Below are 18,424 nucleotides of genomic sequence, written 5' to 3' on the forward strand. Positions count from 1 at the left end.
CAGGAAGTCTGCTTGAGAGTCTCTCTCTGTCTCTCTCTCTTTCTCTCTCTCAAATAAATTTTTAAAAATCTTTAAAAAAAGGCATCATTTAAAAGGTTTAATCTGGTCTGCTTTTTCTATTAAATGAAGCTTGGTTGTAGAAATAGGCAAGCAAACCAACATACCTTTTAATTAAATGGGCTCGGCTGTTCACGTAGTTGGAATCAAAGGAATAGTTTTCAGTCTGCAATAGGAAAAAAAAAGATTAAAAATGTCACATAGACAGTTTATGAAAAGAGCCAAACTGTCCTACTTAGGGGGAATTTTTCTGCCTGGTGAGAAGCAATGAATGAATCAGAAACCAAGGCCATAGTTGGGTAACAGCCTGAGGAATGCCTGCTATCTCCTTAGAGCCCTGGGGGCTCTGCTGAGGCAGCCCTCACCTGCAAACCAATATGAAATTGACACAAACATCCCCTAGAATATGGATGGCTACTGACCATGCAAGCACTTAGAGGAAGATACAGCATGACCCACAATCTTTACAGATACTAATTGTTTCCCATTCCCAGTGGATATAATTCTGTGCCCATCAAATTGACTGGAAGTTCAAAGGTATTTTTATTAGTAGCAGATAATTAACATGTTAAAATATTTATTCCATAGGTATGGAAATGCAGGCAAGGTAATCCCCTCCTGTGGATTTAAACTCTGCACTTCCCTTTGTTTTAAGACATTTTGCTCAGCACTGGTTATGCAGGAAGGCCTTAGTTTTATCACAGATATAAAGGCAAACAAGTATTATGCCTGAAACCCGGTGAAGGGCAGTCCACAGGGGGTACCAAAGTCTTTCATGTGAAACATGAAGTCTGCAAGCAAACCCTGTCTCAGCTCCTAACATTAAAACACTACTGCCTAATCTGATTACAGCAGGACTGCAAGAGAAACAGCTTTACAAAAGCAAATGCAGAACACCTGCCAGATGAAAGAAATGAGAAAACGTTTAGGAGCACCCAAAGGGGGCAGCCTTAGAAGGGGGGAATGCAGGTAAACGTTGATGTTGAAGTAATTGCAAGTCCTGAAAAAATTAATCTTATCCCCAACACTAAAGCACTACTCTCACTGAACCACTGTAGATACTGGAAAATGCCCAAATGCATCTCCATCCTCCTGCTAGCCTACCAGACATCCCCACCGTACTCACAATTCCCTGGGGCCCTCCTGAAGTCACTTCAACTAAAAGTGCCTAAAAAAGGAAACACAATAGCTATCTAGCTAACAAAAGAACAGGTTGCTTTCAGGTGACTACCTGTCAGACATTAACTGTGAGAGGCTCTTAGATGCAGCTATTGGTTTCAAGGAACTCAAGAGTTTGGTAGAAAAGAAAACGGGATAGGTGATAGCAAATCCAACCACCAGATGGGCACCAAACAGCTAATAGTCAGGGTAGGGACCCTGAGTATCTAGAGGAGGTGGGGATGGCAGTGGTGGGTAGGTAGGAGAAAAGAGGAGAGAGTATTATGAAGAAAACTAAATCCCACCATTGTCTTGTACTTACTTAGGCATGCTCATGCCCACTACATGCTCCTCATTTGAAGATGGGCTCTGTAATATCCACTCACACTGCTTCTATCTAGAGGACAAAAATCCCCTTTAATGTAAACCACAAGTGATTTTTGGTTCTGTTGGAAGGAATGGATTGGGAGAGTAAAAAATCAGAAGGGTCAGTTCATTTCTAATTCATTCATAAGAAAATGCATGCTGAATTTTTGCAAATACAATTACAGGAAGAAGAGGCCAACTTGAAGCTGCATTGGGAATACAATGCTGGAAGAATTGCTGGAAGAGGTAATCCATAAGTCAGTCAACCAACAAACATTTCTGGAATTAGTTTATTATACCAACATAATAGGCAAAAAATGTGCTGGGTAAGTATGCTCTTTTATGATAGTTGATAAAATATATATTTAATATATTTAAATAATGGAAGTCTCCACCTGCCAAAAAGCAGGCTGTCCAATTAAAACAGGAAATTGATTAAGTACTCAGGAGTTCAATGACTAGTTCCACTAGACAGCCTTGGGTAAATTACCTAATTTTCGCATGCCTCACTTTCTTCCCATATAAAATAGGGGAAAAAAGAACATGAATCCAAATGGGAAGTTCAACTGAATTTATCATGACTCTTGGTGGAAATGGTGGGAAACCTTATCCCCTGCTTTCTACAGAACATGAAGCACTAGTCGTGAGGCAGATTTCTAGAACCAATTTTCCCATAGTGGATGGGGCTCTGTTGAGTCATCTATTGTCTTTTTATTTTTGTAATCGGTCTCAGGTCTCTTTGTGAGGCCACTTGATTGTAGTTATGGAAACAACCTATGAAACAATTATTCTAATTGATAGCATACACTATTCTGACCCCATTAATACTGCATTCCAAACAACTGAGCTAATTGGCCATAGAGAGCCTATTATGGGTCTGTGTGTATTGATGTCAACTGTTCTTGCTTATATTGATTCAAGGTATGTGCTCAAACCCAACTTTTGTGCATTGAAAGGTTACATTTTTTCCACACTTCAAATGAAGCAAAGAATGAGACTAAGACCACCCTGAAGAAAGAAATAATCTTTTCTTAATGAATAGTTTGCATGTCTTAAGCTAGTGGTTCTCAACCCTAATGCACATTAGGATCAACTAGGGAACTTGGGGGTTTTTAAAAATACTATTGCCGAGGTCCCACTTCAGGAGATACTGAGGTAATTGGCCTGGTGTAGAGCCCCGGCATTGGTGTTTCTTAAAGCTTCACAGGTACTCCTCACTTACATCCGGAGAGAACTGTCCTGAGCAAAGGACCAACCACAGGCTTTGACTGCGTGTTTTCTGTGTGCTGTTTTCTAATGCAAGCCCAGCTGTTTAGAGGACAGCATCTCTTCTGTCAGATTATTTGTCAAGGTCATCTCAATACAGGCTAAAACACCAGGGCAGAAATACGCTTTTTAAAGAAGTAATAAAGGAGCTTTTCTTTTTTTGCATGAAAATATTGGCTCCTGGTTAGCCTTATTTAATCAAAATTTGCTTGACATTATTCCAATCCCCTCTCTAAGTATTCTAAATGGCAAATAACATGAAACATTTGAGAGGGAAAATTTTCTTTAAATGTCACATTAATTTCACTAGGAAATGTCCCCATCTCTAAAGAGACAGCCAAGTTAACGCAGGAACACAGTAAAGAGACAAGAACAACATTTGCTTCTGAAAAAAAAATTTTTGACATTAAAAAATGGGTCTAGAGCAAATTTTTATTTCCATCCTCAACAGAATGGAAAATAAGAGTCACTTTCCCACCATTTAGTATATTTCTCCCAAATCCTTTCTTTAATTAGAAGTGTTTATCCTAGGAAATCATTGAGAACAGACTTTTCTCACTTGGCTTAGGTTTAATAACACCTTGATTCTCTAAAAACCTGAAGAATAAGTACTTCTAGATAGCTGGGATTTTTTTTTTTTTTTTTAGATAGCTTAAGGCTTTCCTCTGCAAGGACCAAAACTTTGATTTAAAATCCTACCCATTCTGCCTTGTTTATTGGTTACTTAGGCGCGCCCTTCTAAACATAAATCACTGTACCACACCGGCTTTGCCGGTACACTCACTGACCCCAAAGAGCTCTGGTTTTTTAGTTCTTGCCTTTAATTTTTAACATATGGTCCTTTACCACCTTGCTATGAAACACTCAGGATTATTATTTCCCAGTGCTATCAATGTATCAAAAAAAGCTCCTCTTCCATTTCAAGTTTGATCCTTCTACTCTACTGTGTTCTTAGAAACTGTTTGTCTGGAAAATAAGAGGTAAGGTCTGGGCAGAGAGCTGAAATGTTGTTGTTCTAAGAGGGAAATTAAGTGATCTTTAATACAGAGACTTTTGTGTAATGTTTTGGTTCTTGTTTTTTGGTTTTTTACCTGCTTTGGAGCCTTCTTTGACTACTACTTCCTATTCTGAGCTCCCTTCTGGATATGTGAGGTTTCCAACAAGACTTCTGGGTAGGTGGTATGCTATTATGTCTCTATGCTAATAAGTCTGGCACATCACAAGTCCAATTCTTCCATTTTGTCAGGCCCCCAAGGTACCCGAATGTCCTACTTTAATTGTCATTTTGCATTACTTTTACAGTTCACTGAATTTTACCCTAGCTTCTGGAAGAGTGACTGTGACTCTCTCAGCACCACATTTATCACCAGGAGAGACTTCAACCCTAAGGAGAAAGAAACCAATAAATGCAGATACCCAGGACTAGAATATTTGCTCATAGCACAAATCCCCAATCACTACACAAAGCTACAAAAGGTTGCAGACACTGAGATTAAAGCAGAGAATAGTCAAACCTTAAGGTTTTCATTTGAAAATGAACAGCCTTTTTAAAATATACTTTAAAAGTACCATCAAAATGAAAAATACCTAAATTGAAATCTGCTATCTAATTATTTTGTTTTAATTTTAACTCTTAATCATTTTAGCAATACAAACAGGAAAACTAGAATTACAAATCAGATGCACAGTAAAGTGATTTTAAAACCCCTGTCCTTTTTTTAACTGCTGATGTCTATTAATGATAATTGTACTTATAGATCAATGATGAAAAGACCCATAATCTTTTCTAAAACCAGTTTCTGTTTTAGATGTTCAAATGACAACTCTTCACAAAGGCATTTTTAGAAAATGAATTGACAAATGGCTTTTTCCTACTTCCTATCTCCAACACATAAAAATGAAAACATAAATTCTATATAAAAATAAAGCCAGCATGCCTCCAGCTAGAATGTATATTCAAAGACTCATCCATTCAGACAGCAGCAGCTGAAGCAGGAATTAGTGAAGATGGAATAAAAGGCACCATCCCTAAAGCTGCCATCACTAGAAAGCCCATAGCCCATATTTACCCTGAAATGGAAAACAAACCAAGTAAGCTCCCAGGAATTTTGCCTACACACATCTCAGGCCTAATTCTCATTCATCCATTCACTCATTCATTCATTCATTCATTCTCTCTCTCTCTCCTCCCTCCTTCCCCTCTTCCATTCCTCCCTTCCTCTCTCTCTCTCTCTCTCTCTCTCTCACTCATGCATAGTCAAAAAAATCCATTTTGACTACAGTGAGCAATATAGTATAGTGGGATAACCTGGATTCCCTCCCCATGTTTGTCACTGACTCACTGATGGCCTTGAATAAATCACTTTATCCCTCTTCAGGCCTTAATTTAGCTATCTATAAAATGAAGAGAATAACCCAAATGATGTCAGTGTTCCCTTTAAGCTGCAAAAATTCTAGGACTCTAAAACAAAAGTCTCTCATTCATTCATTCGTCCATTTAATAAACATGCACCAACCCCTGCAGATGAAAGAAATTTAAAAAAAGACATAGGCTGCACCTGCAAGGAGGTCACAAACTAATGGACTTCTTACCAGGGATGGTTAAAATGTCAGCCATTCGGACAACAAAAATTAAAAAATAAAAAATACATACACACACACACATATACAAACACACACACCCTACACACACAAAGAAAGAGTGGCACATACTCTTTTGCAGATACACACATATACTTATACACAGGCTGCTAGAGTACAATTTGGGGAATCACATTGCTACTTCATAGAGCTAAATAACACCATAATGGCTTGATGAGAGAAGGTGACTCACAGAGGACGATCTGGCCTTTATATTTCTTACACATACAAACTCGCATCATAAATAAAGGCAACCTCTCTCTCCTATCAAATGGGTTATAAAATTCTTAAGGTTTTTCAAAGGAGTGCATGTATCTGTTCCTTTAGCTCCATTTCCACAGTCTTCCTCACCTTGTGCCACTGTTTCCTCATCTGTGTTTGTTTTTTACTCCAGCCCATTCTGCAAAATGCTATGTGGGTAATCTTCCTCCCCCCGTTTTCATTACAGCACTTCTCTTCCCAAAAGTTTCAGGAACTCTTTACAGGGGGGTTTCTTGATGGATTCAGCCTTAAATCTAAATTAAATCTTTAGTTGAGTGGTCATCCAATATCAGTCCTCTAATTCTCCCATATCTAATGTACCTCGCTTTTAATATATCTACATCACTGGTCATGCCACATTACTTAGCATTTTCTCAGCACTGTGCAATGTGTTTCCATACATTCTATGATTATTTCACGTGTAGTATGTCAGTTCATCCTCCAGCTGGGCTGGACGCTCTCTTTTCAGTCCTCACTGCCACAATGCTAGACCCTTAGCCACTATTCATAAAATGCCTTGGTGAATGAATAAAGAAGAACTTGAAGAGGTTAATAATGAGGCTACTTATCACAATGAAAGCAGATGATCAATTCTATTAGGCCAAGTGGTCCTGTTTCTTCAGAAAGCATCCATTCTCCACGCTGCCTTCTGTAGTGACAATTTGTTCTCTGTCCTCACTCCCAACCATTACCTTATAAACATACAATAGTCTGGATATAACTGCCAGGGATAAGCTGACACACTTTGGTGCTTTCTACCCATCTAAATCCATCAGTCCTGCCACATCTCTGGGAATGGCAACAGTGACACAAGATAGTGTTTCCAAACCAAAGCAGATAAAACTTCTGTAAGGAGATAAGGCTCTGCCAGATTACAGCCCTCTGAGTCACAGATTGACAGTGTGGCAGCTACTTTTCTACATGTGAAAGAGAATTCTAGGATTCCAGTGGCTTTAAAAACAGGGCTATCTACAGGGAAACACAGGCCATGTGGTTAACTAACGTCCAACAAGTCAAGCTGAAAGAGTTCCCCTCTTAGTAGTCTTCCATCATTCACTCCCAAATTTCACTAGCCCCATCAATGTGGTCACACTACCCAGAGATGACAAACACAGCCTAGGGAAAGTGCTTTTCTCTGCCTTCATTGTTGACTGGGCCAAAGTTGTGCCTTTAGAAGAGCAGCCCAGTTGCCAGTTTTACTACAAAGACCTTCTTGAGAAACACAGCAGCTTTCTGCAGGCATCCATGCAATTCAGAGGCAAAAGCCTGCTGGAGGACCAGGCTAAGCACCATACCATTAAATAGATGAGCAAAGCCTTCCAAATAAGGCTCTAGGATCTTTTTCTAAGTGTTCTGTGGGGTGTAGTGCACTATAAAGTAGTATCTGCTTGTAAAAAGCTTTCAGGAACCAGTTGATGCCTAGTCTATGCACAAATGCAAAACCAACAAGACCTCAGTATGAGTAAAAATAGCTTATGAGTAAATAAGAAGAATCCAATCATGTGAGCCATGCTATCTCATCCCACATAAACAAAATTCACCCTGAGAAGCAAAGAGCTATCAATCACATTTGCCAGCAGAACCCTGGAGTCCAATCACCATCCCCAACTATGTAACTACAACGTATTAAAGCTATTTTGCAGGCACAGAGTGCCTTTCATCCCCAAATATCAAAGTACTTTACAAGCAGGTGCCAACTGTTATTCCCCTTTTAAAGAGCCAAGAAAACAAACACTACAGGTTAAGTGCTACAGCCATGTTAAATACTGAGTCAGCTAGAACAAGCCACAAAAACAAGGACAGCAAGAAAAATTCCCAGGAGCACTGTTCTTGGCATTACCAACTACTGAAACAGAGAACAAACACACGGTGGTAACATCAAGGAAGTGATTAGTCTGCTTTATATCTGTCTTCCTCAGCATGTCTTTCTCAGTTCCTTTCCATGAGTGAATCAGGAGAGTATAGTCTAGCAGTTAGACAAAGATAAATTTGTCACGTGCTAACTGAGGGCAGTTCTCCAGTCCCATCTGGAGAGCCTAGTCACAGAGTCCAAGGGATCCAGGAACAAGCCACTTTTCATCCCTAGACCTTGGTGACTACTTCAACTGTCCTTTTGAGGCACTGGCAACCATCTTTACAAGATAACCTAACATGACTAGTGATGACTTTATGGGGTAGCTCCAATTTCAGAAACTATGACTTGATAAACCTGGCCCAACTGACAATAAGAAACAAATACAAGACTTCCCACAAGAAATGGCCCAGGGATTCACATATGCCCTCTCCTGAATACAGCCAATGTTTGACCCCTTCTGGCTTAGGGAAGACCCAGCACACTCTCAGAAGCTGAACTGATCTATTCCTTTCTGCTAGATTCTAGCTTATCAGTGCTTCAAGTCTCTGTTATTTAGCCGCTATGGAGCCCTAACTTACTGCAGAGTATAATTTCTATTGAGGAGCCTTGTCGGCTGAAAAGACTTAAAATGTTTGGGGAGAAAACAATGGGTGGCCCTGTGCCTGTGGCCCAAAACAACACCCCCCAAATCCAACTCCAACCCCAATCTCATTATTTATATTATACATCACTTAAAACCCAGTTGCTTATTTAATATTGAAGGAGTAACAGCCTTTGGCATATCATATACTAAACTCATTTCTCTAGTACCAGCCTGATGCACGAGCTTGTAACATGTAATCATGCTGACCAAAAACAGTCAAGTAATATACAATCTTAGAAATAGTGAATGTGTTAGCTTGATGTTTTCTAATTAGATACAATACAATAGACCATTTTCTTGTTTGTGGTCAATGAAATTCTCCACAGTTCTCTTTTGGTGCCGCTATTTCAATTACTGCCACAGCAAACAGGGGCATATCTCAGTTTGGTGGAATGTGTAGGATCAGATATGTGCATACACAGCATCTGCTTATATTTACTGTCACAAAAAATGTAAACAGATTATTTATTTCTGATCTTTTAAGCATTAATTTTGAATTTAATGAGGCACAATAAATATTTCTCAGAACCAGACTCCATGGTTGCCTAACATTGGAAACCCTCTAATTATGTCTGTAGTTTAAATAAAGGGCCCTGACCACAGAAGGAAAGCCACAGTAGCCTCCATTTTCTAGCAACTTCAACAGGCATTGCAGCAAATCAGTGTTGGAGGAAAGAAAGTGCTCAAACTTTAACATCGCTTTATGAACAATAAATGAGAAGCAATAGGAAGAGGATTCAAGAAAGTAATGAAAGTGTTTAGTCATTCTCTAAAAGCCCCTACCTGTCCTCCCAAATCTTAATATACTTTCTCATTTTATGCAGGGTGTGAGCTAAGGGCAGGTTAGAATTTGACCTGATCTGAAAACAGAGATTAATCAAAAGGCTACTATCTGACATAAGAGTGCTGGCAACCATGCACAGTAAAGCCATAATTATACCTCACAAAGTGGCTAATATTATCAGCAGCTTGAAATTGCCAGAGGATGAGAAATCTGTAATGTGGTTATGCAATGCACGAACAGAACAATTACTGAAACATCTTGCATTTATATGTAACTTTAGATCACAAAGTATTCCAGAATGTTTAACAAGCTGTTGTAAAAAAGGGATTGGTTTCTCCCACAGCTGAATCAAAGTAGTCATTTTGCATAGGTAACAGTAAATAAAAAGGGTTTCGGGAGAGAGAAAAATTACTAACCCTTAGAGAAGCCGTAAGGGAAATGAATAAGGGAAACCAATATTTTTAGATGGGCAGAAAATAGACACCCAAGTTGAAAACTGGGGCTGAAAGTAGGTACATTTTCTGCACACCTTAATGACACAGAACTGAAGAATTTTGCTTCTCATCTGAGTAGCAAGACATCCATGAGGTGCTTAATGACTACAGTAGAGCAAATGCCACTATTAATACCATCCTGAAAAAAGAATTAGTGTTTGGAAAAGGACACAATACACAAAACTTGTCATTTCTTTTGTTTTCCTTCCTTCCTTCCCTCCTTTCTTCCTTCCTTTCTTCTTTCCTTCCTTCCTTCCTTCTTTGCCCCTTAACCAACATTAACTAGTTAATCCTCCTGCTACGATTAGGAGTTAAATAAATATTATTAGCTCCACTAACAGCAGGACAGAACAAGTGAAGATATTTGCCCTCTACTAGTAAGAAGCCGTGTCATATTTACAACTAGAATTCAAGACGTTTCACTCCATATCCTTCACTCACAGCACTAGGGCCACTAGAAAATGCAGTGAAATGGGAGTAATTAGGACTGGCTAACTGGGTATACTATCTGAAAGGAGAAAAATAACCTCATCTGTTTGAACATGACAGATTCCAGGGTGGTGAACACAACTACAGCAATTACCTCTTGCAGGAAGACTAATAAATAATGAGGGGAGATTCAATGCAATACCTATCAGGAATCCAATGAAATTTTTTACAGAAGCAGGGAAAAAACTCTTAAAATTTTTATGGAACCACAGAAGACCCAAAGAGCCAAAGAAGTCCTGAGAAAGAAGAACAAAGCGGGAGGCATCACATGTCCCGATTTCAATGTATGCTATGAAGCTATAGTCATCAAAACAGTATGATACTTGCAGGAAAACAGAGAAATAACCAATAGAAAAAGATTGAGAGCTCAGAATCAAAGACAAGTATATAAGGTCAACATCATTATTTTCAATAAATGGTGTTGGGATAATTAAATATTCACATGTAGAAAAATGAAACTGGACCTATATCTTATACCACTCACAAAAATTAACTTAAAATGAATAACATGCTTAAATATGAGACTTGAAACTATGAAACTCCTAGAAGAAAACATAGAAACAAATCTCCCTGATATGTGTCTTGGTAATGATTTTTTGGATATGACATCTAAAGCACAAGCAACAAAATAAAAAACAAGTGGGACTTGGGGCGCTTGGGTGGCTCACTGGGTGGGGCCTCTGAATCTTCGTTTCAGCTCAGGTCATGATCTTGGGGGTTGTGAGATCAAGCCCTACATCAGCTCCATGCTCAGCAGAGAGTCTGCTTGAGATTCTCTCTGTCTCTGCCCCCAACTCAAATAAATAAGTAAATCTTTAAAAAAAAAGAAAGAAAGAAAAGTAGGACCAAAACAAGCTAAAAAGCTTTTGCACAGCAAAGAAAAAAAAAAGTGAAAAGAAACATGGAGTGGGAGAAATGTTTACAAGCCATATATCTGACGAGGTTAATATCTCAAATAGATACAGAACTCATACAACTCAATAACAAAACTACAAATAATACAAATAAAACATGGGCAACAGACTTGAATAGACATTTCTCCAAAGAAAATATATGGAAGACCAACAGGTACATGAAAAGATACTCAATGTCACTAGTCCTTAGGGAAATGCAAGTTAAAACCATAGTAAGATACCACCTCATGTCTGTTAGAATGTCCATCATGGAAAAGTCAAGAGATAGCAAATGCCAGCACGGATGTAGAGAAAAGGGAATCCCTGTGCACTGTTCATGGGATTGTAAATTAATACATACCCACTATGGAAAACAATATGGAGGATCCTCAGAAAAATTAAAAATAGAACTACCATAAAATCCAACAATTCTACTCCTGGGAATATATCCAAAGGTAATGAAAACTAGCTTGAAAAGATCCCTGCACCCCCATGTTCACATCAGCATTATTTACAAAAGCCAAGACATGGAAACAACCTAAGTGCCCACCCATGAATAAACAGATAAAGAAGTTGTTTTACACACACACACACACACACACAATGGAACATTATTCAGCCATTAAAAACCAAGGAAATCGTATCCTCTGTGACAACATGACTGGACCTTGAAGGCATTATGCTTAGTGAAATAAGTCAGGGAAGAACAAATACTGTATTATCTCCTTATATATGGAATTAAAAAACACAACACCAAATACACAGAAATAAAGACATGAGGTTACCAGAGGCAGAAGGTGGGGAAGGGGAAACTGGAGGAAAGTATTCAAAAGGTATAAACTTCCAGGTATAAGATAAGTAAGTACGAGGAATGTGATGTGCAATACGATAACTACAGATGGGTAACACTGCTGTAGGGTATACAGGAAAGTCAGAGAGTAAATCCTATGAGTTTTCATCACAAGTAGAAAATTTTTTTTTCTTTTTTCCTTTATTTTCTTTTTATTGTATCTATATGAGAAGATGGTTGCTAGCTGAACCTACTGTGGTCATCATTTCAAAATATATGTAATCAAACCACTGCAGATGGTTATAAGGTTAGAAAAGTTCACAGAATATTCAAAGAAAATCCATAGAAAGCCTCAAAACACAGAGCCCTCAAAGTAAAAATAGAAAAAGTCCTTACCAAGGGGAAAGGAGGGAAAACTGAAAGGAAAGAAATCAGAGAGGGAGACAAACCATGAGAGATTCTGGACTCCAGCAACCAAACTGAGAGTTACGGAGGAGAAGGGGAGTGTGAAGAGGATAACCAGTATTAATTAGGGCCCTTGTTGGGATGAGCACTGGGTGTTACAGGCAACTAATGAATCACTGAACACTAAAAGAAAAAGAAAAAAAAGTTCTTACCAGTTCTGCGACCTTGCAGAAATCACTGAACCTCGCCTCAATTTCCTAATCTATAAAATGGAAATAACATCTGTCCTATCTTACAGACTTATTTTTAGGATCAAGTAAAATAATATATGTGCAGGTACTTTCTAAGACTGTATTTCTAGACAAATGACAGGTCTTCTGATTATCAGGTCATAAACTGGATCTACCTTGCATATTTATTTCTATTTCCAACTAAGCTCCCGTTCAACATTATGAAGAGTTTTCTTTCTGTAGTTCCCTACTAGGACATTTTAGCTCATTCTCCTATCTGTTATACCAGAAAAATAAATAATCCAGTGAACATTCTTGGTTTTGGCATAAGAGAAAAAAATATATAGACCCAACTTTTTTAATTACTGATTCAATAGGAATAGAAGGAGCCCAATGTCCTGCAGCAGACACCTTACCTGGAATATGTGTGTGTGTGTCTGCATGTATGTGTGTCTGTCTGTGTGTAAGAGAGACAGAGAAAACTCAGCTTAAAGAGAGTTGAATTGACCTCATACCATCTGAAATTATGTAAAAATCAAAATTTTAGACATTTTAAAAGCCTTTATAAACTAGTTTTCCTTCACACCATTTCCTTCCTCTGTTATGACTGAACTGTCACAGAATCTCTTTTCTTTAAAAAAGAGAGAGAGAGAGAAAGGAAGGAAAAAAAAAACTTACCCCAGGGTTAAGTAAAGCACTTTATCATGCATAATTCAGAGCTGTCAGCTAGAAATGAGCCATCCAAAGCCTAGTGTAGTACATAGATAGAAAAACAGGGTTAAAGGATGGGGACAGCTTGACTAGGGCTTTCTAAGATCCAGAACAAGAGAGATTTCAACTCAGGACTGCCTTGGAGCCTGACTGTGGGCCCATTCTACCATTCCTTACAGCCATGCTGTCCAATAGGATCAACACATGTAGCTATTTAAATTCCAGTTTACAAAAACAAAATTTAAAAAATGTAGTTCCTTGATTACAGTAGCCACATTTCAAGTGCTCAATAGGCAAATCTAGCTAGTGGCTACTGTATCAGACAGCACAGATATATAGACTTCTATCATTACATAAAGTTCTATTGGGCAGTGCTGCCTTAGAGCAAGACTGTTGGCCTGTGACTTAGGACTCTGCAGTTCTGAAATGTGAAGCACTCAGTGACCAAAGGAAATATAAGGACTATACTTATCTCTATCATAGAGATATCATATCTCTGTCATATCGTATTGCCTATTTATCACAACAACTAGGTAGGAACTCCTTCAGGGTAAGGACCACATCTTTAGTTTCCAAGTCTTCAGTTCCTGTCCTGTTCTGACACACAGCAGGTGCTCACCCACTGTTTGTTAATTGCATAACAGCAGATGTTAGACATGCCTACGAGTTAGGAAGAGCTCACTTGTCCCTTTGATAGACTGAATCAGAAATGCAAGATTGGCAAAGCTCTTTTTAAAAAGTCTCCTGTGTTTCCTAGACTTGTATTTCTTCCAACATTTCTCAAGAATTTAAACAGTGGGACAGAATAATCATTCTTTTCAAGTGCACATGGAACCTTCACAAGAATAGACCACATACTGGGTCACAAATCAGGACTCAACCAATACCAAAAGACTGAGATTATTCCCTGCATATTCTCAGATCACAGTGCTTTGAAACTGGAGCTCAATCACAAGGAAAAGTTCAGAAGGAACTCAAACACCTGGTAACTAAAGACCACCTTGCTTAAGAATGCTTGGATCAACAGGAATCAAAGAAGAACTTAAACAATTCATGGAAACCAACGAAAATGAAGACACTTCGGTCCAAAACCTATGGGATACAGCTAAGGCGATCCTAAGGGGGAAATACATAGCCATCCAAGCCTCCCTCAAAAAAAATGAAAAATCCAGAATACACCAACTGTCTCTACACCTTAAAGAACTGGAGAATCAACAACAAATCAAACCAACTCCACACATAAGAAGGGAATTAATCAAGATTAGAGCAGAGATCAATGAGGTAGAAACCAGAGATACAGCAGAACGTATCAATGAAACTAGAGCTGGTTTTTTTTAAAGAATCAATAAGATCGATAAACCATTGGCCACACTAATACAAAAGAAAAGACAGAAAGCCCAAATTAATAAAATTATGAATGAAAAGGGAGAGATCACAATGAACACCAAGGAAGTAGAAACAATAATCAGAAGTTATTATCAACAGTTAATGCCAATAAGCTAAGCAACCTAGATGAAATGGATGCATTCCTGGAAAACTATAAAGTCCCAAAATTGAACCAGGACAAAACTGACAACCTGAATAGACTGATATCTAGTAATGAGATTGAAGCAGTGATCAAAAAACAAGAGCCCAGGACCTGACAGATTCCCTAGGGAATTCTACCAAACTTTCAAAGAAGAAATAACACCTACTGTCCTGAAGCTGTTTCAAAAAATTGAAGAGAAGGAAAACTTCCAGACTCTTTCTATGAAGCCAGCATTACCCTGATCCCCAAACCAGGCAAAGACCCTACCAGAAAGGAGAATTTCAGACCAGTATCACTGATGAATATGGATGCTAAGATTCTCAACAAGATCCTAGCAAACAGGATCCAACAGCACATTAAAAAGATTATCCAACATGACCAGGTAGGATTCATCCCTGGGCAACAAGGATGGTTCAACATTCGCAAATCAATCAATGTGATAGAACAAATTAATAGGAGAAGAGAGAAGAACCACATGGTCCTCTCAATTGATGCAGAAAAAGCATTTGACAAAATCCAGCATCCGTTCCTGATTAAAATGCTTCAAAGTATAGGGATAGAGGGAACATTCCTGAACTTCATAAAATCTATCTATGAAAGACCCACAGCAAATATCATCCTCAATAGGAAAAAGCTTGCAGCCTTGCTGTTGAGATCAGGAACACGACAAGGATGCCCACTCTCACCACTCTTGTTCAACATAGTATTAGAAGTCCTAGCAACAGCAATCAGACAACAAAGAGAAATAAAAAGTATCCAAATTGGTAATGAAGAAGTCAAACTCTCTCTCTTCGCAGATGACATGATCTTTATATGGAAAACCCAAAAGACTCCACCCCCAAACTACTAGAACTCATACAGCAATTCAGTAACGTGACAGGATACAAAGTCAATGTACAGAAATCAGTGGCTTTCTTATACACTAACAATGAAAATACAGAAAGGCAAATTAGAGAATCGATTCCATTTACTATAGCACCAAGAACCATAAGATACCTGGGAATAAACCTAACCAAAGAGGTAAAGGATCTGTACTCAAGGAACTACAGAACACTCATGAAAGAAATTGAAGAAGACACAAAAAGATGGAAGACCATTCCATGCTCTTGTATCGGAAGAATAAACATTGTTAAAATGTCTATACTGCCTAGAGAAATCTATATTTTTAATGCTATTCCGATCAAAATTCCACTGGTATTCTTCAAAGAGCTGGAGCAATTAATCCTAAAATTTGTATGGAATTAGAAGAGACCCCGAATCACTAAGGAAATGTTGAAAAACAAAAATAAAGCTGGGGGCATCACGTTACCTGATTTCAAGCTTTACTACAAAGCTGTAATCACCAAGACAGCATGGTACTGGCATAAAAACAAACACATAGACCAGTGGAACAGAGTAGAGAGCCCAGATATGGACCCTCAACTCTATGGTCAAATAATCTTCGACAAAACAGTAAAAAATATACAGTAGAAAAAAGACAGTCTCTTCAATAAATGGTGCTGGGAAAACTGGACAGCTATATGTAGAAGAATGAAACTCGACCATTCTCTTACACCGTACACAAAGATAAACTCAAAATGGATAAAAGACCTCAATGTGAGACAGGAATCCATCAGAATCCTAGAGGAGAACATAGGCAGTAATCTCTTCGATACCAGCCACAGCAACATTTTTCAAGATATGTCTCCAAAGGCAAAGGAAACAAAACTGAAAATAAACTTTTGGGACTTCATCAAAATCAAAAGCTTCTGCACAGCCAAGGAAACAGTCAAGAAAACAAAGAGGCAACCCAAGGAATGGGAGAAGGTATTTGCAAATGACAGTACAGACAAAAGGTTGATATCCAGGATCTATAATGAACTCCTCAAACTCAACACACACAAAACAGATAATCATATCAAAAAATGGGCAGAAGATATGGACAGACACTTCTCCAATAAAGACATATAAATGGCTATCAGACACATGAAAAAATGTTCATCATCACTAGCCATTAGGGAGATTCAAATTAAAACTACACTGAGATATCACCTTACACCAGTTAGAATGGCCAAAATTAGCAAGACAGGAAACAACATGTGTTGGAGAGTATGTGGAGAAAGAGGAACCCTCTTCCACTGTTGGTGGGAATGCAAGTTGGTGCAGCCACTTTGAAGAACAGTGTGGAGATTCCTCAAGAAATTAAAAATAGAACTTCCCTATGACCCTGCCATTGCACTCCTGTGTATTTACCCCAAAGATACAGATGTAGTGAAAAGAGGGGCCATCTGCACCCCAATGTTTATAGCAGCAATGGCCACGGTCGCCAAACTGTGGAAAGAACCAAGATGCCCTTCAATGGACGAATGGATAAGGAAGATGTGGTCCATATACACTATGGAGTATTATGCCTCCATCAGAAAGGACGAATACCCAACTTTTGTAGCAACATGGACAGGACTGGAAGAGATTATGCTGAGTGAAATAAGTCAAGCAGAGAGAGTCAATTATCATATGGTTTCACTTATTTGTGGAGCATAACAAATAGCATGGAGGACATCGGGAGTTAGAGAGGAGAAGGGAGTTGGGGGAAATTGGAAGGGGAGATGAACCATGAGAGACTATGGACTCTGAAAAACAATCTGAGGGTTTTGAAGGGGCAGGGGTTGTGAGGTCGGGGTACCAGGTGGTGGGTATTATAGAGGGCACGGATTGCATGGAGCACTGGGTGTGGTGCAAAAATAATGAATACTGTTATGCTGAAAATAAAAAATAAATTTAAAAAAATAAAATAAAATAAAGGCTGAGTAAAATGACAAAGCAATCAGTCCCAGGTCAAAAGGCATAAAAGTTACAGAAAACCCTGCACTATGTTTAAGACCTTTCCTTGCACAAACTGTAGGCAACCAGTAGTGGAAGCTGGTAAATGGGAGCAATAGAAGGGTTAGAATATAAAGCAAGAAGAGATCATTCAGAGCCTTCCCCACAATTGATAAGATTTGCCTCATGCTCCCCAGCTGTCCATGGCTGACTATTGCTGAACAAATGGAAGCTAGCACAGCTCAGGGCCAAAATAATCTAATTCAATTCAATTCAACAAATACCGTTACGACTATATGCCAGCCCCTAGGGTAGACAGATGATAGGGATATGGAGATGAATTAGATTTCTAGTCCTGCCCTCAAGGAGCTCACATTTCTAGTGTTGGGGACGAGTAAGTGAAGGCACAATTATAATGTGGATAATGTATTCACATAATGTATATAATGTATATACATGTGAAGCATAGGTGAGAGAGCAACCTAGAAGGTCCCTTGGGGTAACACAGTCAGAACTGCCTTCAGACACATAAGATCTAAGCGAGAGATGGAACTGGAAGAAATGGAAGATAACATTTGTTTGCCGGGAAGAGTTTGGTTCTCTCTAGCTCTAATTCTTGATTTTGCAAGTTATGTATGAGTGTCAAGGGAGAGAGAGAGAGAGCATAAGCCGTGCTTAACAAAATCAAGCAACTTCCCTACAGCCACAAATCCAGCCGGATTTGGGTTGGTTCTTCTTTAAAGTTTGGAAGACAAGTTACATTCAGCACAAGTGCTAGAAAAATCAATGTCCGGATGGGTAGCTAATTAAACCACAGAGACTGATTTTTGAGCCGGTAAAGGTTTTCTCCAGTGGTCAGATGTTCATGATTTCCAAATTCTTTTTGCAGCCTTTGCATAAAGATGAATCCTGAGCAAGTCCGACCCTAGCTTGTATAGCCTCTTAGAACTTCCCCTAGTCCACTTGTCAGAAGCAGAAAAGGAAGATACAGCTCTTTCCAGCAGCAGCCTGTAGGTGGAGACCTTCATTTCCCTCAGCACATCAGACCTACTTAC

At 38.8% G+C, this 18,424-nt stretch overlaps 1 protein-coding gene across 3 annotated transcripts in view; it reads right to left on the minus strand.

Moving 5' to 3' along the window:
* PCDH19 (protocadherin 19) overlaps positions 1-18,424 on the minus strand; it is a 143,431-nt gene that overhangs the window by 75,891 nt on the left and 49,116 nt on the right. For all 3 annotated transcript variants that reach the window (XM_004777178.3, XM_004777177.3, XM_004777179.3), the window contains one exon: positions 165-223. In XM_004777178.3, the coding sequence (XP_004777235.1) occupies positions 165-223 (59 nt within the window). The remainder of the gene's footprint in view (positions 1-164; positions 224-18,424) is intronic.

This window comes from Mustela putorius, unplaced genomic scaffold (assembly GCF_011764305.1).
Source record: "Mustela putorius furo isolate JIRA1106 unplaced genomic scaffold, ASM1176430v1.1 tig00000842_pilon_pilon_pilon, whole genome shotgun sequence".
In the NCBI taxonomy this organism is placed as follows: Eukaryota; Metazoa; Chordata; class Mammalia; order Carnivora; family Mustelidae; genus Mustela; species Mustela putorius.